The sequence below is a fragment of the Mesoplodon densirostris genome, chromosome 12 (genome assembly GCF_025265405.1).
Source record: "Mesoplodon densirostris isolate mMesDen1 chromosome 12, mMesDen1 primary haplotype, whole genome shotgun sequence".
NCBI lineage: Eukaryota > Metazoa > Chordata > Mammalia > Artiodactyla > Ziphiidae > Mesoplodon > Mesoplodon densirostris.
Window position 1 is genome coordinate 32,443,150 of NC_082672.1, and position 18,221 is coordinate 32,461,370.

The following is an 18,221-nucleotide window of genomic DNA, read 5'->3' on the forward strand; positions in this document are numbered from 1 at the left end:
CAAATACTGATAATTCTAAAACAATATGTGGAACAATTGAACCTCAGCTGATTTACTTGGATCCAGATTGTGTTTATTTTTCAGTCAGATAAAATAGCTTCAACGTCCTGTTGAAAGATTGCCTCACACTAGAGATAGCTTTGTTTAATGTTCCAAATGAGGGTTGCCTCCTTATTTGTGCTGAGAACATGCTGTCTTGGGCAATCTTCCGGCCTGCTCCCTGTGTCCCTGGCCAGTGATATTTTGGGCAAACACGTCATTTGTGTCTGGTGCCAAATTGCTTAGGCACCTGTGCCTGGTTCACTATAGCTTTTTACTCTGTTCCTAGAGAGAACTGTGGCTGTCAGGATATGGGTGAATAAAGCACCTTTGTAGATGAGATTTTTAAACCTGTTCAGATGTTCTAATGTAATTTTTTTTTTGCGGTACGCGGGCCTCTCACTGTTGTGGCCTCTCCCGTTGCGGAGCACAGGCTCCGGACGCGCAGGCTCAGTGGCCATGGCTCACGGGCCCAGCCGCTCCGCGGTATATGGGATCTACCCGGACCAGGGCACGAACCCGTGTCCCCTGCATCGGCAGGCGGACTCTCAACCACTGCACCACCAGGGAAGCCCCGGTCTAATGTAATTTTATTTGTATATATGAGTTGTTCACATATCACAGCAGTGAATGCCATTGGCATCAGTTACCTAGTACTGTATTTCTATTTTTAAAAAACTGAACTAAATTGCGTTAAATTGTTCTCAGTAACAAGGCAGTTGAAATGTTATAGTTTTATTGACTTGAACCTAGACTATGTGGGGTTTGTTTCAGCATATTTTGTGAGAATTTGTTCCATGTTGTTAATGATTTCTGAAAATGTGAGTATCTCTGAATAATAATCTTCAATTTTCCGTATCTTGAGTGAGATCTAGTTCTTCTCTTAAAGATATTTGAATATTGTACATATTAGATCTTCAACCACTACTTGAAATGTGAGGAGGCAGTTTCTTACTTTTGTCTGTAAATGTATTTGATTTAAAAAAAAATCTTTCAGGCTGGCGATTATTCTAGCTTGTCATCATTCCCAAATTAAAACGCCGAGGAAAGAAAACAATAAGTTCAAGAATAGTCTGTAGTCTATTTGAAATATGCCAGCCAAAGGAATGTTGTAATGAGAACGGGATGTCAGCAGTTAGTGTTATTGAAAAACTGCTTGAAAGAATTCAAAGATTTCAACACCGTCAGCCTAGAAGAGAAATTTTCTGTGAGGAGTTGGTGTTCTCCAGAATATAGATGTTACTTAACAGCTGTTAGCTAGCATAATCATCTGAGATAAAGTTGCCCGCAGTAAAATGGCTGACTGCACCTTAGGGTAAGCCGACAGACTGTCCCCAGGGGCTGGAATAGCCTCTAGGAAACATGTTTTATCTCCTGTATCTTCAGGATGTCTAAATTGAGGTCTATTTCCTTTCCTCCCTTTTAGCTCTTACAGCCGAGCTCGAGGACACATGTGTTAGGCCTTTTGAAGAGTGTTGTGTCCTGTACTCATGTTACCGTATCTCAAATCTGACCCTTCAAGAGGAATATCTAGGTTTAAGATGTGTTGTATGTCCTACTGTTTCTTTTAACTTGTGTACTGTCACTGCAGTTGAAATACAGACCTGTTAAATTGGCATTCCTGATCGTGACTTGAGGGGGATCATTGACTTCCCTACCTATATAACTTTCACAGCTCTAACCATGGTCAAATAACTTATGCTTGGCAGGACTCAGAAGGCGTGGACATCAAGCTGGGTGTGTGTGCTAATGGGCTTCTCATCTACAAAGACAGACTGAGAATCAATCGTTTTGCTTGGCCGAAAATCCTGAAAATCTCCTATAAGCGCAGTAACTTCTACATAAAAGTTAGGCCAGCAGAGGTAAGCAGAGTCATGTAGCCCTTGGCATATCTAATCGGGCTTTGTCAGTGTTCTCCTCTATGGCCACGAGCTACCAGAATTCTTTTCCTTTGAATGTTAAGAAAATGATCTATTATTTATTCCTCCATGGTAAAAAAAAAAAAAAAGAAAAAAAAAGAGTCAGGGTTTTTGATGATGAACTTGCATATATGTATTCCTGTTGATAAAAAAACCAAAACAACAGTCACAGTTTCACAGAAAAGGAAAAGTAGTCAGTGCCTGCCACATCTTGGTGGGGGGCTCATTTTTCTTTTTTCTTTGCATCAGCTAAGTGGTCAAGATCGATAAGAAGGTGGTAAAATGAATTTTAGTGGACATTGAGGGATAGCTAATTCATGTCAGTAGTTGATATTTGCCCTTCCTCAAGAAGAACAATTACTTCTTAGTGAAATATCTGAATCCGTGTTTTTCACTAGCTTCTAATCAGCTCTTAAGAGATATGCTGATTTGTTTTATGGATTTATTCTAGCTGGAACAGTTTGAGAGCACCATTGGCTTTAAACTGCCAAACCATCGGGCAGCGAAAAGGTTATGGAAAGTGTGCGTGGAACATCATACTTTCTACAGGTAATTTTGAGAAAACAGCTTGGGATTCATGAAAACAGCTCTTGGTACCCTCCAGATCCTAGGAGGGGGCAGTGGATAGCGTGGCAGACGCAGCCACAACTGCTTTATGGTGCTTTGCTCTCCCTCTTCGTGGATCTGTTTCTGTCACCAGGCCCTGCTGGTCCTGGCTCACAACTGCTCTGCCTCTGCAGTGGTCCCTCACTCCAGTTGCCCTCCACCACCCTACCCTCCCACCCCGGCTGCCGCTCTTTCACTGTCACTCACCTTAGGCTTAACTTAGTTGCTTTATCAGCTCCCTCCTGTCTTATGTCTTTCCCAACCAGACCAACCCTGAACCCTGTGCTTTGTCCCTTTGCTACTTTGTTAGGAGTGTTCCCCCGCCCAAGTCCCTGTCCCTTTTTGCACATCCAGTCTCCTGGTCCTGGATGAGTCCTGTGTCCCAACCTCACCATTTCTACACCTGTGCTACCACGTGTTGCTTTCAATAGCATAACTATCCAGACAGACACACTCACACAGCGCTTTGGGTTGGTGCAGTTGCAGAGAGATCATTTCCCACGACAGCTGGATCCTAGTGCCACCATCACAGATATTCCTGGTCTTCTTGAGCCCCAGGGCACCCTGGCCCCTCTGCTCAGATGTCCTTCATTGGAGGGTGTGCTGATAGTAGATGCTGTGGGTCATGAGCATTCTTGGTTTCATGCATCTTCTCTCTTTTTTTTGTCTATAATTTAGCATCGTTTCCCTCTCCCTTCATTCATTCTTTTCTTCCTCTCCTGTTTCAAGAAAGAGCATATATAGAACTTTTATTCCTCTACCTTGATCCCTTGTTTCATGCCTCATGTAGGATTGTGCTTTGTAAATCATGTGCCCCCAGTGGGTGGCTTCGATGAGTCCTTTGGCCAATAAACACGTCCATGTCTTGCTCCCTGAAAAACCAAAAAACCCCAGAAGATCTCCTTAGACCTTTTAGCCTCCTATAGCTTTTGTCCTGTCTCCTTTCATACTTTTATTCAGGGGCACACTTTTTAACATTGCTTTTCTTAGCAGAGTGTGGTTTGCTGATCTTCCTTTTCTCTGTTTCCTCAGTTTCCTATTACTGCAGTCTAGATAGCTGTGATATCTAGACCCTTCATCTTTAAAGTTTTTGCTTTGTACACTTAAGGTCTAATGCTGCCCCTCCACATACTAGATGTGTGATTGTAGGTAAGTTACTCAACCTTTGTGTGTCTCTCCCTTTCATCATTTGTGTGATGGTGGTAATGATAATAGTGCCTATATTACAGGGTTGTTTTGAAAACTAAATGATATAGCTCACGTGAATCAAACTTAGAACCATTTCTGCTATGAAATACTGTTTATCATTATCATCATTATTCTTAGTTTGGTAGCATAGTGTGCTATTTATTTTCAAAACTGCTCTAAAATACTCATTTCAGAGGAGTCATATTACCATTGACTTAAATCACCAAAAAGATTCTTTTAGAGAAAGCTCATAAATGTTTGTGGTCAACACTTTTTCGTTTTGGTACTAGTTTCTGTTTAATTGTAGCTTAATTGCTTAAGGATTTCTTTGTGATCAGAAAATTAATCTGTAATCTAATACTTTGTGTATGTGGGCACCAGTGCCAGTTGGGCAAGAAAGCACTTTATCTCAGTTTGACATAAACAGAATAAAAATCCTCTAGTTAATGATTTTCCCTCTTTTGCATTATGACTTAAATCTGCCTTTAAAATATTTTCCTTGTATTTCTTGGATTTATATTTTTTGTAAACTGGAAGTAAGAGAAAATCCTCATGTGGAGCTGCTCATTCTGGGAAGATGTGGCCTTTGGTTGAGATATAGTCAACTGAAGTGAACTGCAGAAGGGTTGCAGATAACCCAGTCTCACTCTCCTGTTTGCCTCTAGTCTTTTTTTTTTCTTTTTCTTTTTAAATTATTTTATTTTATTGTGACGAGATCACTTAACAAATTTTAAATGTATAATATATTATTACTGACTGTAGGTACAGTGTTGTATAGCAGCTTTCTAGAGCTTATTTATCTTATTTAATAGACATTTCTTGCCTGGTGATTAACAACTCCCCATCGTACCCTCCCTCCAGCCCCTGGTAACCACCATTCCAGTCTTTGATTCTGTGAATTTTGACTGTTTTGGATACATCATATAGGTAGAATTATGTAGTACTTGGCTTTCTGTGTCTGGCTTGTTTCACTTAGCGTAATGTTCTCAGGGTCCCTCCTTGAGATGGGCCATTCCATCTCAAGGATGTTACATTCCAGAATGTAACAGGTCCATTCTGTTACATATTGCAGAATTTCCTTCTTTTTTAAAGGCTGAATAGTATTCCATTGTATGTATATCCTGTATTTCCTTTATCCATTCATTTGTAGATGGATGGTGAGGTTGTTTCCATATCTTAGTTATTGTGACTCGTGGTATAATGAACATGGGAATGCTAATATCTCTTTGAGATCCTGATTTCAGATCTTTTGGAAAAATACCCAGATGTGGGACTGATGGCTCATATGATGGTTCTATTTTTAATTTTTTGAGGAGCCTCCTTACTGTCTCACGTAGCTTCGCTACCATTTTGTATTCCCACCAATAGTATGCAGGGGTCTCAGTGTCTCCACATTCTCGCCAGTGCTTGTTGTCTTTTGTTTAGTTTTTAAAATTTTGTGGAGGAGGGGGTATTTCCTTTTGGGTCATGACGCATGTTTCTCCTTTGAGATATTTTTTATAAATGTCCCTTTTTGTCCACTTGTTGATCTCCCAGCACCTACAGGGCATGCTTCATGAATGGATGATAAGATAAATGTGATTTAGCCAACTTGTTTTTCAAGGAGAATGAGCATTTCTTAATTACTGCACTGATGAGCTTGCCAATGACCCTTTTTTCTATACATCACTGCTTTCCTACACAGCATTCTTAGACCACAGCTAGCTGGATTGCAAGGTAGGGAAACCCACCATATTCAGCCCATCAGGAGACAGTGCATGGTAAATGACCACATTTCTCACCCTGCCCCTGGTGCTCATTACCAGTGTGCCGAGACATTTAATCTTTCAGCGCCTCAGGTTCCTTCACTGTTAGAGAAAGAGATTACAGAGCACAGATAAGAGTTAATTTCTGGTCTAAATGTCTAGCATTCCGGCTTTCTAATTTAAGAATATAGAGCTTTTTCCAAAGTACAGTTTGAGGCACTGACGTCTTCAGATTATGCTTTCTCAGCAACATCATCTCTGTCTCCCTTGAAAATCTATTGGCAGAGAATGGAAGTTTTCAAGGAACACTTCTGCTACCCTCCAGGACAAGACTAAAGCCAAGAGTGTATTAGTTCTTTTGTCATCAGTCTCATTCTAACAGGTTGTTTTCCTGGGTTGATATGATTGAGAATCCTGAATTGATGGGGGAGTACCTCTTGTATTACTACATGTAGCTTTACCTTGACTTGAATCTCTTTTCATTGCTTGTTAAGCAGAAGATTTCTAAAAGTTGAGCAGAAATGCTAGTAATATTCGGAACGGTAAAGAACTCTTTAAGAAACCACTCTTCTTTGGATAATGATAGGAAAAATTTTGGTGGAGTTCTCCATATTCTGGAATTGTCAACTGCAGTCTTCTTATTTAATACATTCTCTAAGAGCTCTGGGATTATCTTTTTTGTTAAGATGTTTTGCCAGCTCTTCATCAGGCGGTGAAGGCAAGATAATTTCAGTTGTATACCAGACAAGATTGGCTCATTTACTAAAACCGTGCTTTCACATAAGTCTGGAAGTACTTGCCATCAGGAGTTGTACTTCATTCATTACGGACCTGGGGTTTAAGCAGTAGAATTGTGCTGACAAGAAAGGGTGTTAGTTATCCCTAGAGATCCACTGTGCTGTGTTCTTCATGGGACAGCATCACTTGATGGGAAAGATTCCTGAGTTAGATGTTCTTTCCCAGAGAAATAGACATAAATATTAAGAATTACTAATGGTAATGGATTGCTACTTGGCACTTCTGGCTTGGAGCAAGAATTCAGGCATATGTGTTTATATAAATGATTTAAGTTAATACAAATAAATAACCTTTGATATACACTGAAAACAGCTGCGTTTTTGCTCCGGTTGAGGAAAACATTATTCATGAATATGTGAATGAGGATTTATTCATCTTATCATTATCATAAACCTCTGTATATAGGAGGGTTTATAAATAATGTTGATTTTTATTAGAAAGTTTAGGCAGCATTTTTTGGACCAAATAATCATACTTAATGAAATGAGATATTAAAATATATAGTTTTAAAGTTAAAAAAAATCCATAAAGTCTAATTTTGTTCCCTTTTTCCCCCACAGGCTTGTGTCTCCAGAGCAGCCACCAAAGGCCAAGTTCCTGACCTTGGGGTCCAAATTCCGCTACAGCGGCCGTACCCAAGCTCAGACCCGCCAGGCCAGCACCCTCATTGACAGGCCGGCACCGCACTTTGAACGCACTTCTAGTAAGCGGGTCTCCAGGAGTCTAGATGGAGGTAAACACATTTATTAGGATTCTGGATTCCATTAATCTTTCTCTAATCCAGTGGGATCAGAAAATGTTGATCTACTTATTAATAAGATCCCCAGAAATACCCTAGAGGGAGAGCCATTCTATTTTCCTGAGTAAATAAAATACTGTTACTTACACTCATAAGAAAATAATTTTATAGTGTTTTTTTTTATTAGTTTCTACTTTATAACAAAGTGAATCAGTCATACATATACACCTGTTCCCATATCCCTTCCCTCTTGCGTCTCCCTCCCTCCCACCCTCCCCATCCCACCCCTCCTGGCGGTCACAAAGCACCGAGCTGATCTCCCTGTGCTATGCGGCTGCTTCCCGCTATCTATCTACCTTACGTTTGGTAGTGTATATATGTCCATGCCTCTCTCTCACTTTGTCACAGCTTACCCTTCCCCCTCTGCATATCCTCAAGTCTATTCTCTAGTAGGTCTGTGTCTTTATTCCTGTTTTACCCCTAGGTTCTTCATGACATTTTTTTTCCCTTAAATTCCATATATATGTGTTAGCATACGGTATCTGTCTCTCTCTTTCTGACTCACTTCACTCTGTATGACAGACTCTAGGTCTATCCACCTCATTACAAATAGCTCAGTTTCGTTTCTTTTTATGGCTGAGTAATATTCCATTGTATATATGTGCCACATCTTCCCTATCCATTCATCTGATGGTGTTTTGAAGTTGTCATTCTGAACCTAAATTTTCTTGGCACTGTAAATACACACAAATATTAGTTGAGTTCTTGTTGATGAGATGTTGGACAGATGTCTTTACTGGTCTGACTTAACTGTGATATATGTTATGTGACTTAATTTCTTGAACTTGATAATTAATGGCAGACATGTAATTCCAAGGGTGTTTGGTGTGATAGCATATATAGAACTTTTATTCAAAGGAACGTAAAACGTTCATTGCATCATCACATTTTTGAGTTTAAAAACCCTTACTAAAGCTTAACAGACATTCTAGCATACGGGAAACCATTCACAGCTTCAAAGGATTAGTTTAAATACAGTGTTTAACAAAAAGGAAATATAGTGTGTTCATCTGTTTTTACACCCAAGGGGAGACATGTATAAATTTGTATAAATTTTTTCTATTGGAATTCTCATTAGCTACATATATGTAGTTTTTAAATAAATTACACATGGAGATGAATTGATGTTGCTTCCCTTCATTTTATATATAAATCTTATTACCTGTCTAATTTTGGGTTAATAACAGGTTTCCTATAAAAGAGCTGAGGTTAATTTTATATTAGAACGCTTAAAATTTTTTTTTTTCTTTCTACCTAATAGCAAGTAATTGGTATGGGTACCTTTCTACCAGAAGTAGTTCTCCAACATTTTTTGGCTGATGAATCTCAAAACGTATACACAAAAATAGTAATGCTAAATCGGAAAATTTCTATTTCACTACTTTTTATCAGCAAAAACCTGTTTTTGATTGTTATTACTGATATCTTACTGAAATAGGAACTTGAACAACTTATGTTTCAAATAATTAGCTAAACAGATTGGATATGCTAATAGATAAAAATCTTCTCTCAGTAGTGAAGGATTGATACTCCTTGGCCTTGATCTATTTTTCCTGGAATAAACTTAGAAAACAGATCCAGGCAGACGCACAGATACTTCCCAAGTTTTGTTGGTGGGCATTTTGGTACATATAGTTATTGAATCTTGCTTCTGGAGAATCTTTCATATAGTTTTATGAGACCACAGAAAAAAATGTGCAACAGAATCATAAATTGTGGTTCAAATAAATGTCCACGTTCCCAAATGCAGTGATTTAAATTTAGTGAATTATTACTGCATGATACTTGTCAGAGTATCTTTTAGCTCATCAACAACTGAGTACTTTTTCCAAGTAAATCCAAAAAATGTGCCCGGTTATGTAAATATTTCACAAGTCTTGCCCCTTGTCACAGAGAATTTATACAAGTGCTGAATAATGTGATCAGTGTCGTTTAATGCCTGAGAGAAATCATTCCTCTTTCTGGAACACTGTCCTTTTTAGCCTTTGTTTTAAACTATGAGGTTTTTATAACTCTCATGTTGCGAATTTTAGGGCTTAAAAAGAGCAGTAAACCACTGCTTTTTCTTTGAGGTATATAAACTGTGCTCAAGGAAGCCCACCATCTTGTATGGGCAGTTAGCACAGAGGGTTATAGTGGGTCCGTATCTGAAAACAATGATTTTCACAAGTAAAAGCAACAAACATGGCACAGTAATCCATTATTTTTCCTTTTGTGTTTTGGACACTGTAATTCATCAGATGGGCCAGCCATTCAAAAGGATTATTGTGTTGTTGTAAAAAATAGGAGGCTTTTCATGCCAATACATGACCAGACAGGGAACTATTTGGATAGGGCTTATGTTTTTTTTTCCCCCAGAGCAAAGCTAGGCTGTAACCTGGTACTGAGCTTTATTTTCCCCACCACACCATCAATATACCTTTTTGTTGTTGTTGTTGATATGTGTTATGTTTTCTTTCTCCTGTTTCTAAACAGGCTATTTAAGTATATAAATATTCTTCACTTTAAGGTTTGACAAATTAAGTCTTTTAGTGATTATGTAGAAAGTAAAAATCAATGTGATATCTAAAGATCAAATATCAAAATAAAAATTAATCTAGGATAGCTATTTTAGAACAGTGAGATTCCAAGATTGCTCTTCAAACCAGAAAGGAGGCAAATCAGTCATGGAGAGCACTAACACCCCGGATGCATGTGAGAGCAGGGGAACTGATGATTTCCTGGAAGTGGAAATTATAATCAGGGGCATTTACAGATTGGGTCATCAGGGAAGGAAGGCATATCTGAGGAAGAACCATTTCAGGTGAGACTTGGAGGATGAGAAGGAAGCAGCCGTGAGTAGAACAGGAGGTAAAGCATTCCAGGTAGCAGGAGTAGCAGGTCTGAAGATCATAAGTTTAGGGACAGCTTGATACGTTCTAGGAACAGAAAGAAGGCAAGTGTAGTCAGAGCTGCCTAGTGATAGGGAGAGGTAGGGTGGGAGCAGGTCACACAGGGCCTTGCAGGTCACATTCTCTTGGTGCCAAGTGTGGTTTTTATTCTAGGAAACCATTGAAGGGTGTGTGTTGTACATACATACACATGTGTACACACTTATACAAGCACATATGTGTATAGTGCTATCTTTAAAAGAAAAAAAAAGTCACTTGATGCCATGTCCAGAGCAGTTAGAGAGGATGAGAGAGGAAGCTCATGTCAACTTGTCAGGAATAATCCTGGTGAGAGTCATGGTGGTTTTGTCTCAGATGGTAGTAGACCTATTAGTCATTGGCACCAATGCCTTGGGCCTATAAACTTCTCAGGGTTCTACACGGTTTAAGACCTGACAAAAATTATTAGCTGCAAACTGAAATCATTAAGTGTTTAACAAAAGTATGCAGGGTCAATATTTTGCCAACTTCATTATGTAACTTTAAATTGGATATTCATTAAAATTTTGATATCATTACATTTGAAGCCATTTCTAGGTCAGAGTTTCTCATTTTGCAGTAAATCTCTGAGTATGCATAATGGGTGCTTAGAAACCATAATCATAGGTTAAAGAGTTACTCATACTCATATACTTTCCAAGGAAAAATTGTTAAAATCTTTTTAAAAGTTAAAACCCTAGAAAATAATTATATTTAATGTACGGTGTGAATTCATTTAATGTTTAATATGATTTGTTGTGGGCTTTCCAAAGTATGAGTGTTTAAGAGCCGTGAAAGTCTTAAAAGGGACCTGGGTGGTAAAATAGAGATGGAAGGAAGTGGCCACATTTAGAAATACATCCAAGGACTCTGTTGGACTTGCTGGTTGTTGAGGGGTAAAAGAAGAGACTTCAGGGTATCTGACCCGAGTAACTGGGTGGAAGCATGAGAGTGTATTTGGCAAAAAGTCGATACTGAGAAGAAGGAAATTTTGGACAGGGCAGGTGAGGGGTGTGGATTAAGAGGCTTCTAGTAACACATGGATTAGAGGTCTAGGTGTTGCCCAGGTTCAGTATGGTGGGTCACACACAGTCTCTGCCCTCCAAGAGCTTGCAGCCTAAAGTTAAACACTGGGCTTCCCTAGGGGCAGGGGGCCAGAGCAAGCCACCCTGTGTCAGGAAAGCACTTTTTATGCTGGTGAAATGACCTCAGTGGTTTCTTCTTTGGGGAAGAAACTGCAGATGGACAGAGGCTTTTGCCGGTTGCTACTCACTTTGCCTTGTTGAGATTTGAGGCCGTCTTGGGTTGATCTGCCATATGACAGAAATGTCAACACGATATATGTTCCTGCACATCTGTAGGATAGATGAAGGGAACACATAAGGCCAAATTTGCTGAGGCAGAGGGTTTCTATGTATTAGACTTACTGTAGGTCAAGTTGAGGCATTCAGGAGGGAGGTTAGAAAAATGAAAAATATTAACATAAACATAGAAGTTGATTCTCTAAAATCTACTCTTCCTGTCTTGTTGGAATTTCGACTGGTGTTCTAATTAAAGGTTCCTTTATGGAGGAATTCTTAAAACTTATTGAAGCAAATCATTTTAATAACTAGGTAATTATTTGTTGCCATAGGTAGATTCAGAAATAAGTTCAGGCAAGATTAAAGAGACTCCAGAGAATTAAAATACTGCTCACCTTGTGATTCTGACATAGTACCCTGACTCTGGTCTTTCATCTGGTCTTAGAGCTCCTTCTACTGGCCAATTCTATGATCAGTGTCTATCCTTCAAAAATCTGTGACTTGAGAGATTGGTCTAATTTATTGGGTTACAATTCAGAATACTTCTAGAATTTATTAAAAGTTTAAACATGAGTTTATTCGATATGTTATTTTCATGATCCAACAGTGTTCCCGTTTCTATTAATTGTCTATAACGTGCCTGTTTATCTGGGAATGGGGGGCGTTCATCACATTTTATCGCTTAAGTGTCCTAAAGCAATCCGTATGATCATTCTCAACTAGCTCTGATTGGTATTGTGGACCGAAGTCTTACGAAGGATTTTCCTGGCCCTGCTGGGGAGGTTTCAGCACGTGGCCCTGGAGCTGTGAGCCCTGCTGTGGTACAAGATGGTGACGGCAGCAGGGACATTAGAAGCCCAGCTAAAACCCCACATGTGCAACTCACTGAAGGAAAGGTATGGTAAATTAGTCGAATGCGTGGCTTTAAATGTGTATTTAGACAAGAGGCTGTCTATTATCGCATTTGTTGTTTCAGAACTCACATATCTTTTAAGGTCAGTCATTGTATGTTCTGTGTTGATAAAAATTTCCCACTTTTCAAATATGTGTATGCTCTTGCTGGTTTGGACTGAGTCTCTAACCTTTTTCTGGTTGTTGTTCAAAGCAAAATATTTCAGCGTAAATTACCTTAATGCAAGCAAGTAATTTATTGGCCTTTTGTCCATCCTTATAATCATCCTATTTAATTAAGTCCCCAATTATAAAAGCTGTGATGATTTGAAATTCATATTTGGTTTGTTTCAAGTAAATTTTAATGTGTAGCCTATGTCTTGATTATTTTATTGTAGTATTGACTTGAATTTTTTAAAAGAAGAAAGGTGGTCTTTATGAAAAATATGATTTTTCATTAATAATCTACCACTGATGAAGAAGAAAGTTTTAAGTAATTGTTTTTGAATGCTGAGTGAGTAGATGGTGTGTTGCTTTCTTTGGTGTGTATACCATAGTGAACAGAGAAGTAACCTATATTGTATTTTCAAACTTGCCGGGGTTATTTTATATTACCCTGGGCAAGTATAGTCACTTAGAAGTTGATTTGAAGTGGCTTTGAGTTCTTCAGATCTCTTTTCCATGTCTGCACAAAGCAACTTTTGAATGGGTAACATTGGAAGTAAACATGAAAAAGAAATGAAATCATCCTGTGGATTTATAATGTTTTCAAAATTTTAACTTTGAAAAATTTAAAGATGTGCAACATGAATTTATAAAGAACTTGCTAGATGAGGTAACTGCCAGTGTCTCAGGATTTCCTGCACTGACAGCCCCCAACCCCAGCAGAGAGGATGGCTCGGGCACCATGGGGGCCCTGTCTTATGCTACAAGGACAGATGCTTCTGGTAGCACGTGCCATCAGATCCTCTTCATTCCTTTGTTAAAAAATTTGTGAATATTACATTCCACAAAGGATTTGGTTAAAAATTAGTTTAGAATAACAGGAATCACAGCAAACAAGGTATCTATCAATAACTGAAAAGTTGTCAGGATAGGTTATAATTATGCTACCAAGACACCCAGGAGTGACTACTTACATCAGAAATAGGAGAGCTGAGAATCTCAGAAAGTCTGTGTTCCATTCTGCCTAGATAATGTGATACAAAAGAAAAGGTCTTTTAAATTCCAAGGGAAATTCTGCCTGTTTTTGGTAAATGACTGGCCTTTTCACTAATGCTTTCAGTGTTTGTCAGCGACCAGGTTCAAAAGTAATAATGCTATTTGAGTTTCATAGGATCCGTTTGCAACCAGTTGAAAATTAAGCCTATTACCTATAAGTTGTATGTGATAAAAGTAGTCCAGTTTTCCTGTTTTATAAATGGATCATTTAATTCAGTTTCTAATGACACTGTGTTAATACAATCCTTCTGAGTAAACGTTTTCACTAACAACCCATTTCTTCTTCTCTCTTCTTTCTCTCTCTTGCTTTTGGTTCTCCTTTGAATGTATCCGCTGTGTAATTTCACATTCAACCATGGGTTTGCTTTGAGAATAGCTTATTTCCATGTGCCCACCTTCACCACTCATCCACTGTGCTTCATCTCTTTCCCCACACGTATTGCCAGCCCCTGAAATGGACTTGCTTTCAGACATTTCGGAGGAAGACCCCTTTGGGGAGGCCGATCAGATCACACTAGACAGCTTAGAGCTCCCTTCCACGGGCGAAACCTCAGAGCAGGGGGATTGTGATTCTGGCTTGGATCCTCTTGAAGCCCCTCCTGAGACTGACTGTCCTCCCGCCCACAAGAAGCCTCTAAAAGAGGCTGAGCACAAGGATTCAGAGTTTGGGTACTTCTTCAGTTTCTGCAGATGCTGTCCACCTCGCTTCCCCTCACTGCTCGATGATGGTGGGTGCCTTGCCTTCCCCAGCCTCCCCAAGGTCTGGGTCTCCTTCCTCCCCACCCACATCCAGCACTGTGTTCCCATCACCTCCCCTTTGTTCCTTCCCTCGCTCATCCTCATTTTTGGACTCCTTCTCTCTGCGTCTCAGTCAGTGCCTTTTTCTCTCACCTTTTCCCTTCCTCTGGCTCTATCCCTCTACTATCTGGAGGCAAAAGCCACTTGCTTGACTGTTTCTTATGACTGTGACTTGAATGACAAAACGGAGGAAGAGGAAGCAGTTGCTGGCTTTCCTACATGAACTTTAAATCTGTGCGGTCAACAACACTCCACTTCGTCTTACACCCTTCCTAATGTAGAGTGTAAACATGTGCATAAATTCCATCACTGGTTAACCTCAAAATAGTATGATCTGCACACTTTCACACACATCCTTTTAGTACATGAGAAATAAGTGTAATTAAACACTTTCCCTCCACTGATATTAATTGACTAGGTCCACACATTCTAAGTTAAGAGCGAAGTTGTAGGATTATTTTATAAATACCTGAACCATACTAGGCCATAAAAACAAGGAGAGGGGGACCTGTGTTGCCCTTCATAATCTGTTTTGGGTCTGTCCATTTTGCAGATAAATGTTCATGCTGTTCCTTTAGGATGGAAACTTTATTTTGATATAGAACTTAGGATGCACTGGACATAACTGTAATCGATATGTATTAGTAGAATTCCTTAGTGTTATGATTTCTCTGTTAGAAAGCCAAGCTTGTTCTTGCATTTTTGAGGATGCATCTGTGACCTTTACTCCTGACATGCATCGGTCTAATCTCAGAAACTCCTTGTCTCCCTATTATTGTAGCATTTGGAGCCCAGATGAAGTTCAGGTAGTTTGTTCTCTTTTCTTTTCTTTTTTTTTTTTTTTTAAACTCAAAATCATGTATTATATAAGAGTCACTGTCACGTATTTTGTAAGGAAGATACTATTCTGTTATCTTTCCTTTAACAAATATGTATGAAAAATGAACCATAGTATTTTGAAAATTTAGACTCTGTAGCACTAAGGTTGGACTGGACCTCTTAGTGTTCTTTTATTTAAAGTTAGGTGTCTGGTTTGAGCCGAGGATTTTTGCCCCAGTGTAGGGCGACCTCTGCAGTACTAAGCAGTGCTCACATGTGTAGTAGTTTTTGATTTGTTTTGCTAAAATGTGGTCTGGGGACTTAGTGTCCCATATCCTGTGGTTACTATTAATACATAAAATAAATCACAAAATTTAGAGCAAATCTAAAGGAAAATGTGAAGATAATTAGGCATAGTGGGAGAATCCTTGATTCCTGAAGGTTACCTGAAGAATGCCAGATCGACATTTTCGAGAATTAAGTGCTGACCAAGGAATTGGAAGATGATTCTTAGCAAATTGTTGAGTGGCTGTGTCTAATTTTTCCCTGCTGATCAGAAGATACTCTGAGTTCCCTGCTTACCTCTCAAAAATGCTTGAATAGTTAAAAAAAAAAAAAAAGCACTTTTGAACTCTCGGATTTGACACTGTCATTACAGTAAAGAAGAAAAAGAATATGTATAATCCTGCTATAAATGAACATGTAAAGGTTAAACTATTTTCCTTTGGTATCTGAACCAATATTTTTCTTTTATGCTATTCCCTTCCATGAGTCAGTAGTCATCAGTATTTATGTTAGTTTTAAATGTACAGATTAATTCTTTGGGTCATTAGATAACTGAGAATTGTCCAACTATGAAAAAATATTCTTGCTTAAAGAATTTTATGAAAGAAAAGTAGCTATAAGATATAAGAATGTTTTTAACTACCCACCATTTTTATGAAAGTAACAAAATAAACAAGTTTCCCCCCAAGGAAAGAAATCTGTGTTAAAAAACTAAATAATAGGGTGAACATTTGTCCCTGATAGAAAGTGAAAGCCAAAATTTACATCATGACACTTTGCCCTCACCACTAGTTGATTTAGATGTTTCAAGTTAGAACAGATTGAATTATGCCATTTTTACACTCTCATGTTTTCATTCCTGAGTCAAAACATATTAAAAAGCAGCGCATAATCTAGGGACTGAGAAAGAGTGAAGCTTCCATTCTCCATTCCACCTTTGCAAAGGACCATTTCCATCATTTGTACAACACTGTAGGTGAAGAATGACCAAAGTGGCTTAATAGTCTGCATCTTCTGAGGGCCAGACAGTAAAGGTTGGTAATGCTGGTTCACCATTTAAGTTCAAATACAGCTTCTTTGCACTGATGGTAGCATTTCCACTAACACTCCCCTTCTCTCTGGCTGCTTGCTGGGTGACTTCCAGGCGAAGACGGAAGAGGAGGAAACACAGCTGGAGGAGGTGGATATTTTTCCCCCAAAGTTAAATACCTGGTAGCTCCTGCCTGCCATTATCATTGTGCGGGGGGCGGAGCACTTTTAGGGTTTATTTGTGAGTTTTGCTCGTTATGGCTTTAGGTTCTTAAGATTTTTATTCCTCTTTTATTTTAATGTCTTAGACTATCCAATTCTGAGTCATTTCTGGTGCTTGCTGATTGATAAACTTATGTTTATTTGCCTTTTCTCCCCCTGTGTGTGATTTAATTTCACAGAAAAATTCCTTGAGGGTAGAAGGGGATAATATTTATATCAGACATAGCAATTTAATGTTGGAGGTTTGTATAATTTAAGAAAACAACTCTGTCCTAATGGCTGCCAGGCTGCTGTGAACGGGGGGTCACGCACAGGCTGGCTGGCTGGCAACTTTGAAGCACAGTGCACGAAATGCATGGGGGAAGTTCACCTTGGGAGTGCATGTTACCAGTCCAACTCTGTTCTTTTAAAGTGGCTTAGGTAGGAATATATCTACTATAAGTTCTCAAAGTGACCACTGGGAAAAAAAATTCCGTGTAATCAAATGAATAAAGTTTTTATTCATTAATCTTGAAGTTCTGCAAGTAAACCTATTTTCTCCTAATGGGTTATCTCCAGGGTTTAGAGTCTGAAGTAACATAATCCCATCCTTAATACACGTTCACCAGAACAAATATTTGTCGATCTGGCACTAAGTCATTTGGCCTTGTGTCCACAATTTTTTTTTTTTTTTTTTTTTTGGTGGTGCGAGAGTGCCAAAATCCATGCAATTAGGAATGTGGTCCACTTAAAATCTTCCATTTGAGAGTATGCTAATTAATGGGTTTGTTTTGATTAAAAAGAATAAATGAAAGAAAGTAAGAAAGAAAAGAGGAGGAAAAAAAACCCTAGCCACCCAATTAGGAATGTAAAATGTATTGTATTCCCCGTGTCACGCGAGAACGGTTTTTTGTTTCTTTTTCCCCCTTCTTTTGGGGTAGTACATGGCAGCGTATTCAGTGGAGAGCTGCAATCCTCAGTAATTTGACTAATCCGTTCGGTTGCTTTCAGCAGCTTTGATAACTGTTGGAAATGTATTTTTGCATAACTTACTAAAATGCTCTAAAGTGTAATACATAACATTGCTTTGAACAAATGCAAGAAATGTGCCTGATCTCAAGCCACAGTCATTTTTCCATGCCATGCAAAGATTTTTAGATTTTCATGAGATTTTGCAAATGGCAATAGCAGCTCATAGGTGAGCTACTATGCTTGTGCATGCATATGGAATATCTAATTTAATCAGATGCATGACCTGTTTCTCTGGGAGTAGTGGGATTGAAAGCTATAATCCACAGGTGGTCCCATGATTTTTGAAATATAAGAAAACATTTAAAATTCAGTTAAAACTGTTTTCTCAATACTGCCTTTTATTTCCACAAATATCATTTCTCAGGGCCAATCTAAAAAATCCCACAAGTGACATTTGTCAGGGCCTACCTACTTCAGTGAAAATTGACCTGGTAGTTTTCCTCGCATCTTTTTATAAGGACTGTTTGGTATGTGGGTGGCTTTTGTGCTTGGCAAGTACATGAAACCAATATGACATTCATTGATTTTAGAGAAAGGCCAAACAGAAGCAGCCTCTGGAAGCTGTTCCATTTATTCCATAAGGATTAAAAACCATTGCTGGAGTTTCCTGAAAAAAGCCAACCGTGGGTCCCCCTACCCCC

The 18,221-nt window shown here is 38.8% G+C and overlaps 1 protein-coding gene across 20 annotated transcripts in view; it reads left to right on the forward strand.

Moving 5' to 3' along the window:
• Positions 1-18,221, forward strand: part of EPB41L2 (erythrocyte membrane protein band 4.1 like 2) — a 272,775-nt gene that overhangs the window by 159,793 nt on the left and 94,761 nt on the right. For 14 of the 20 annotated variants that reach the window (XM_060114858.1, XM_060114849.1, XM_060114850.1 and 11 more), the window contains 6 exons: positions 1,749-1,901; positions 2,410-2,507; positions 6,856-7,028; positions 12,028-12,200; positions 16,463-16,498; positions 16,749-16,811. In XM_060114858.1, coding sequence (XP_059970841.1) covers positions 1,749-1,901; positions 2,410-2,507; positions 6,856-7,028; positions 12,028-12,200; positions 16,463-16,498; positions 16,749-16,811 — 696 coding nt within the window. The remainder of the gene's footprint in view (positions 1-1,748; positions 1,902-2,409; positions 2,508-6,855; positions 7,029-12,027; positions 12,201-16,462; positions 16,499-16,748; positions 16,812-18,221) is intronic. The other 6 variants (XM_060114851.1, XM_060114853.1, XM_060114855.1 and 3 more) reach the window with 2 other exon arrangements.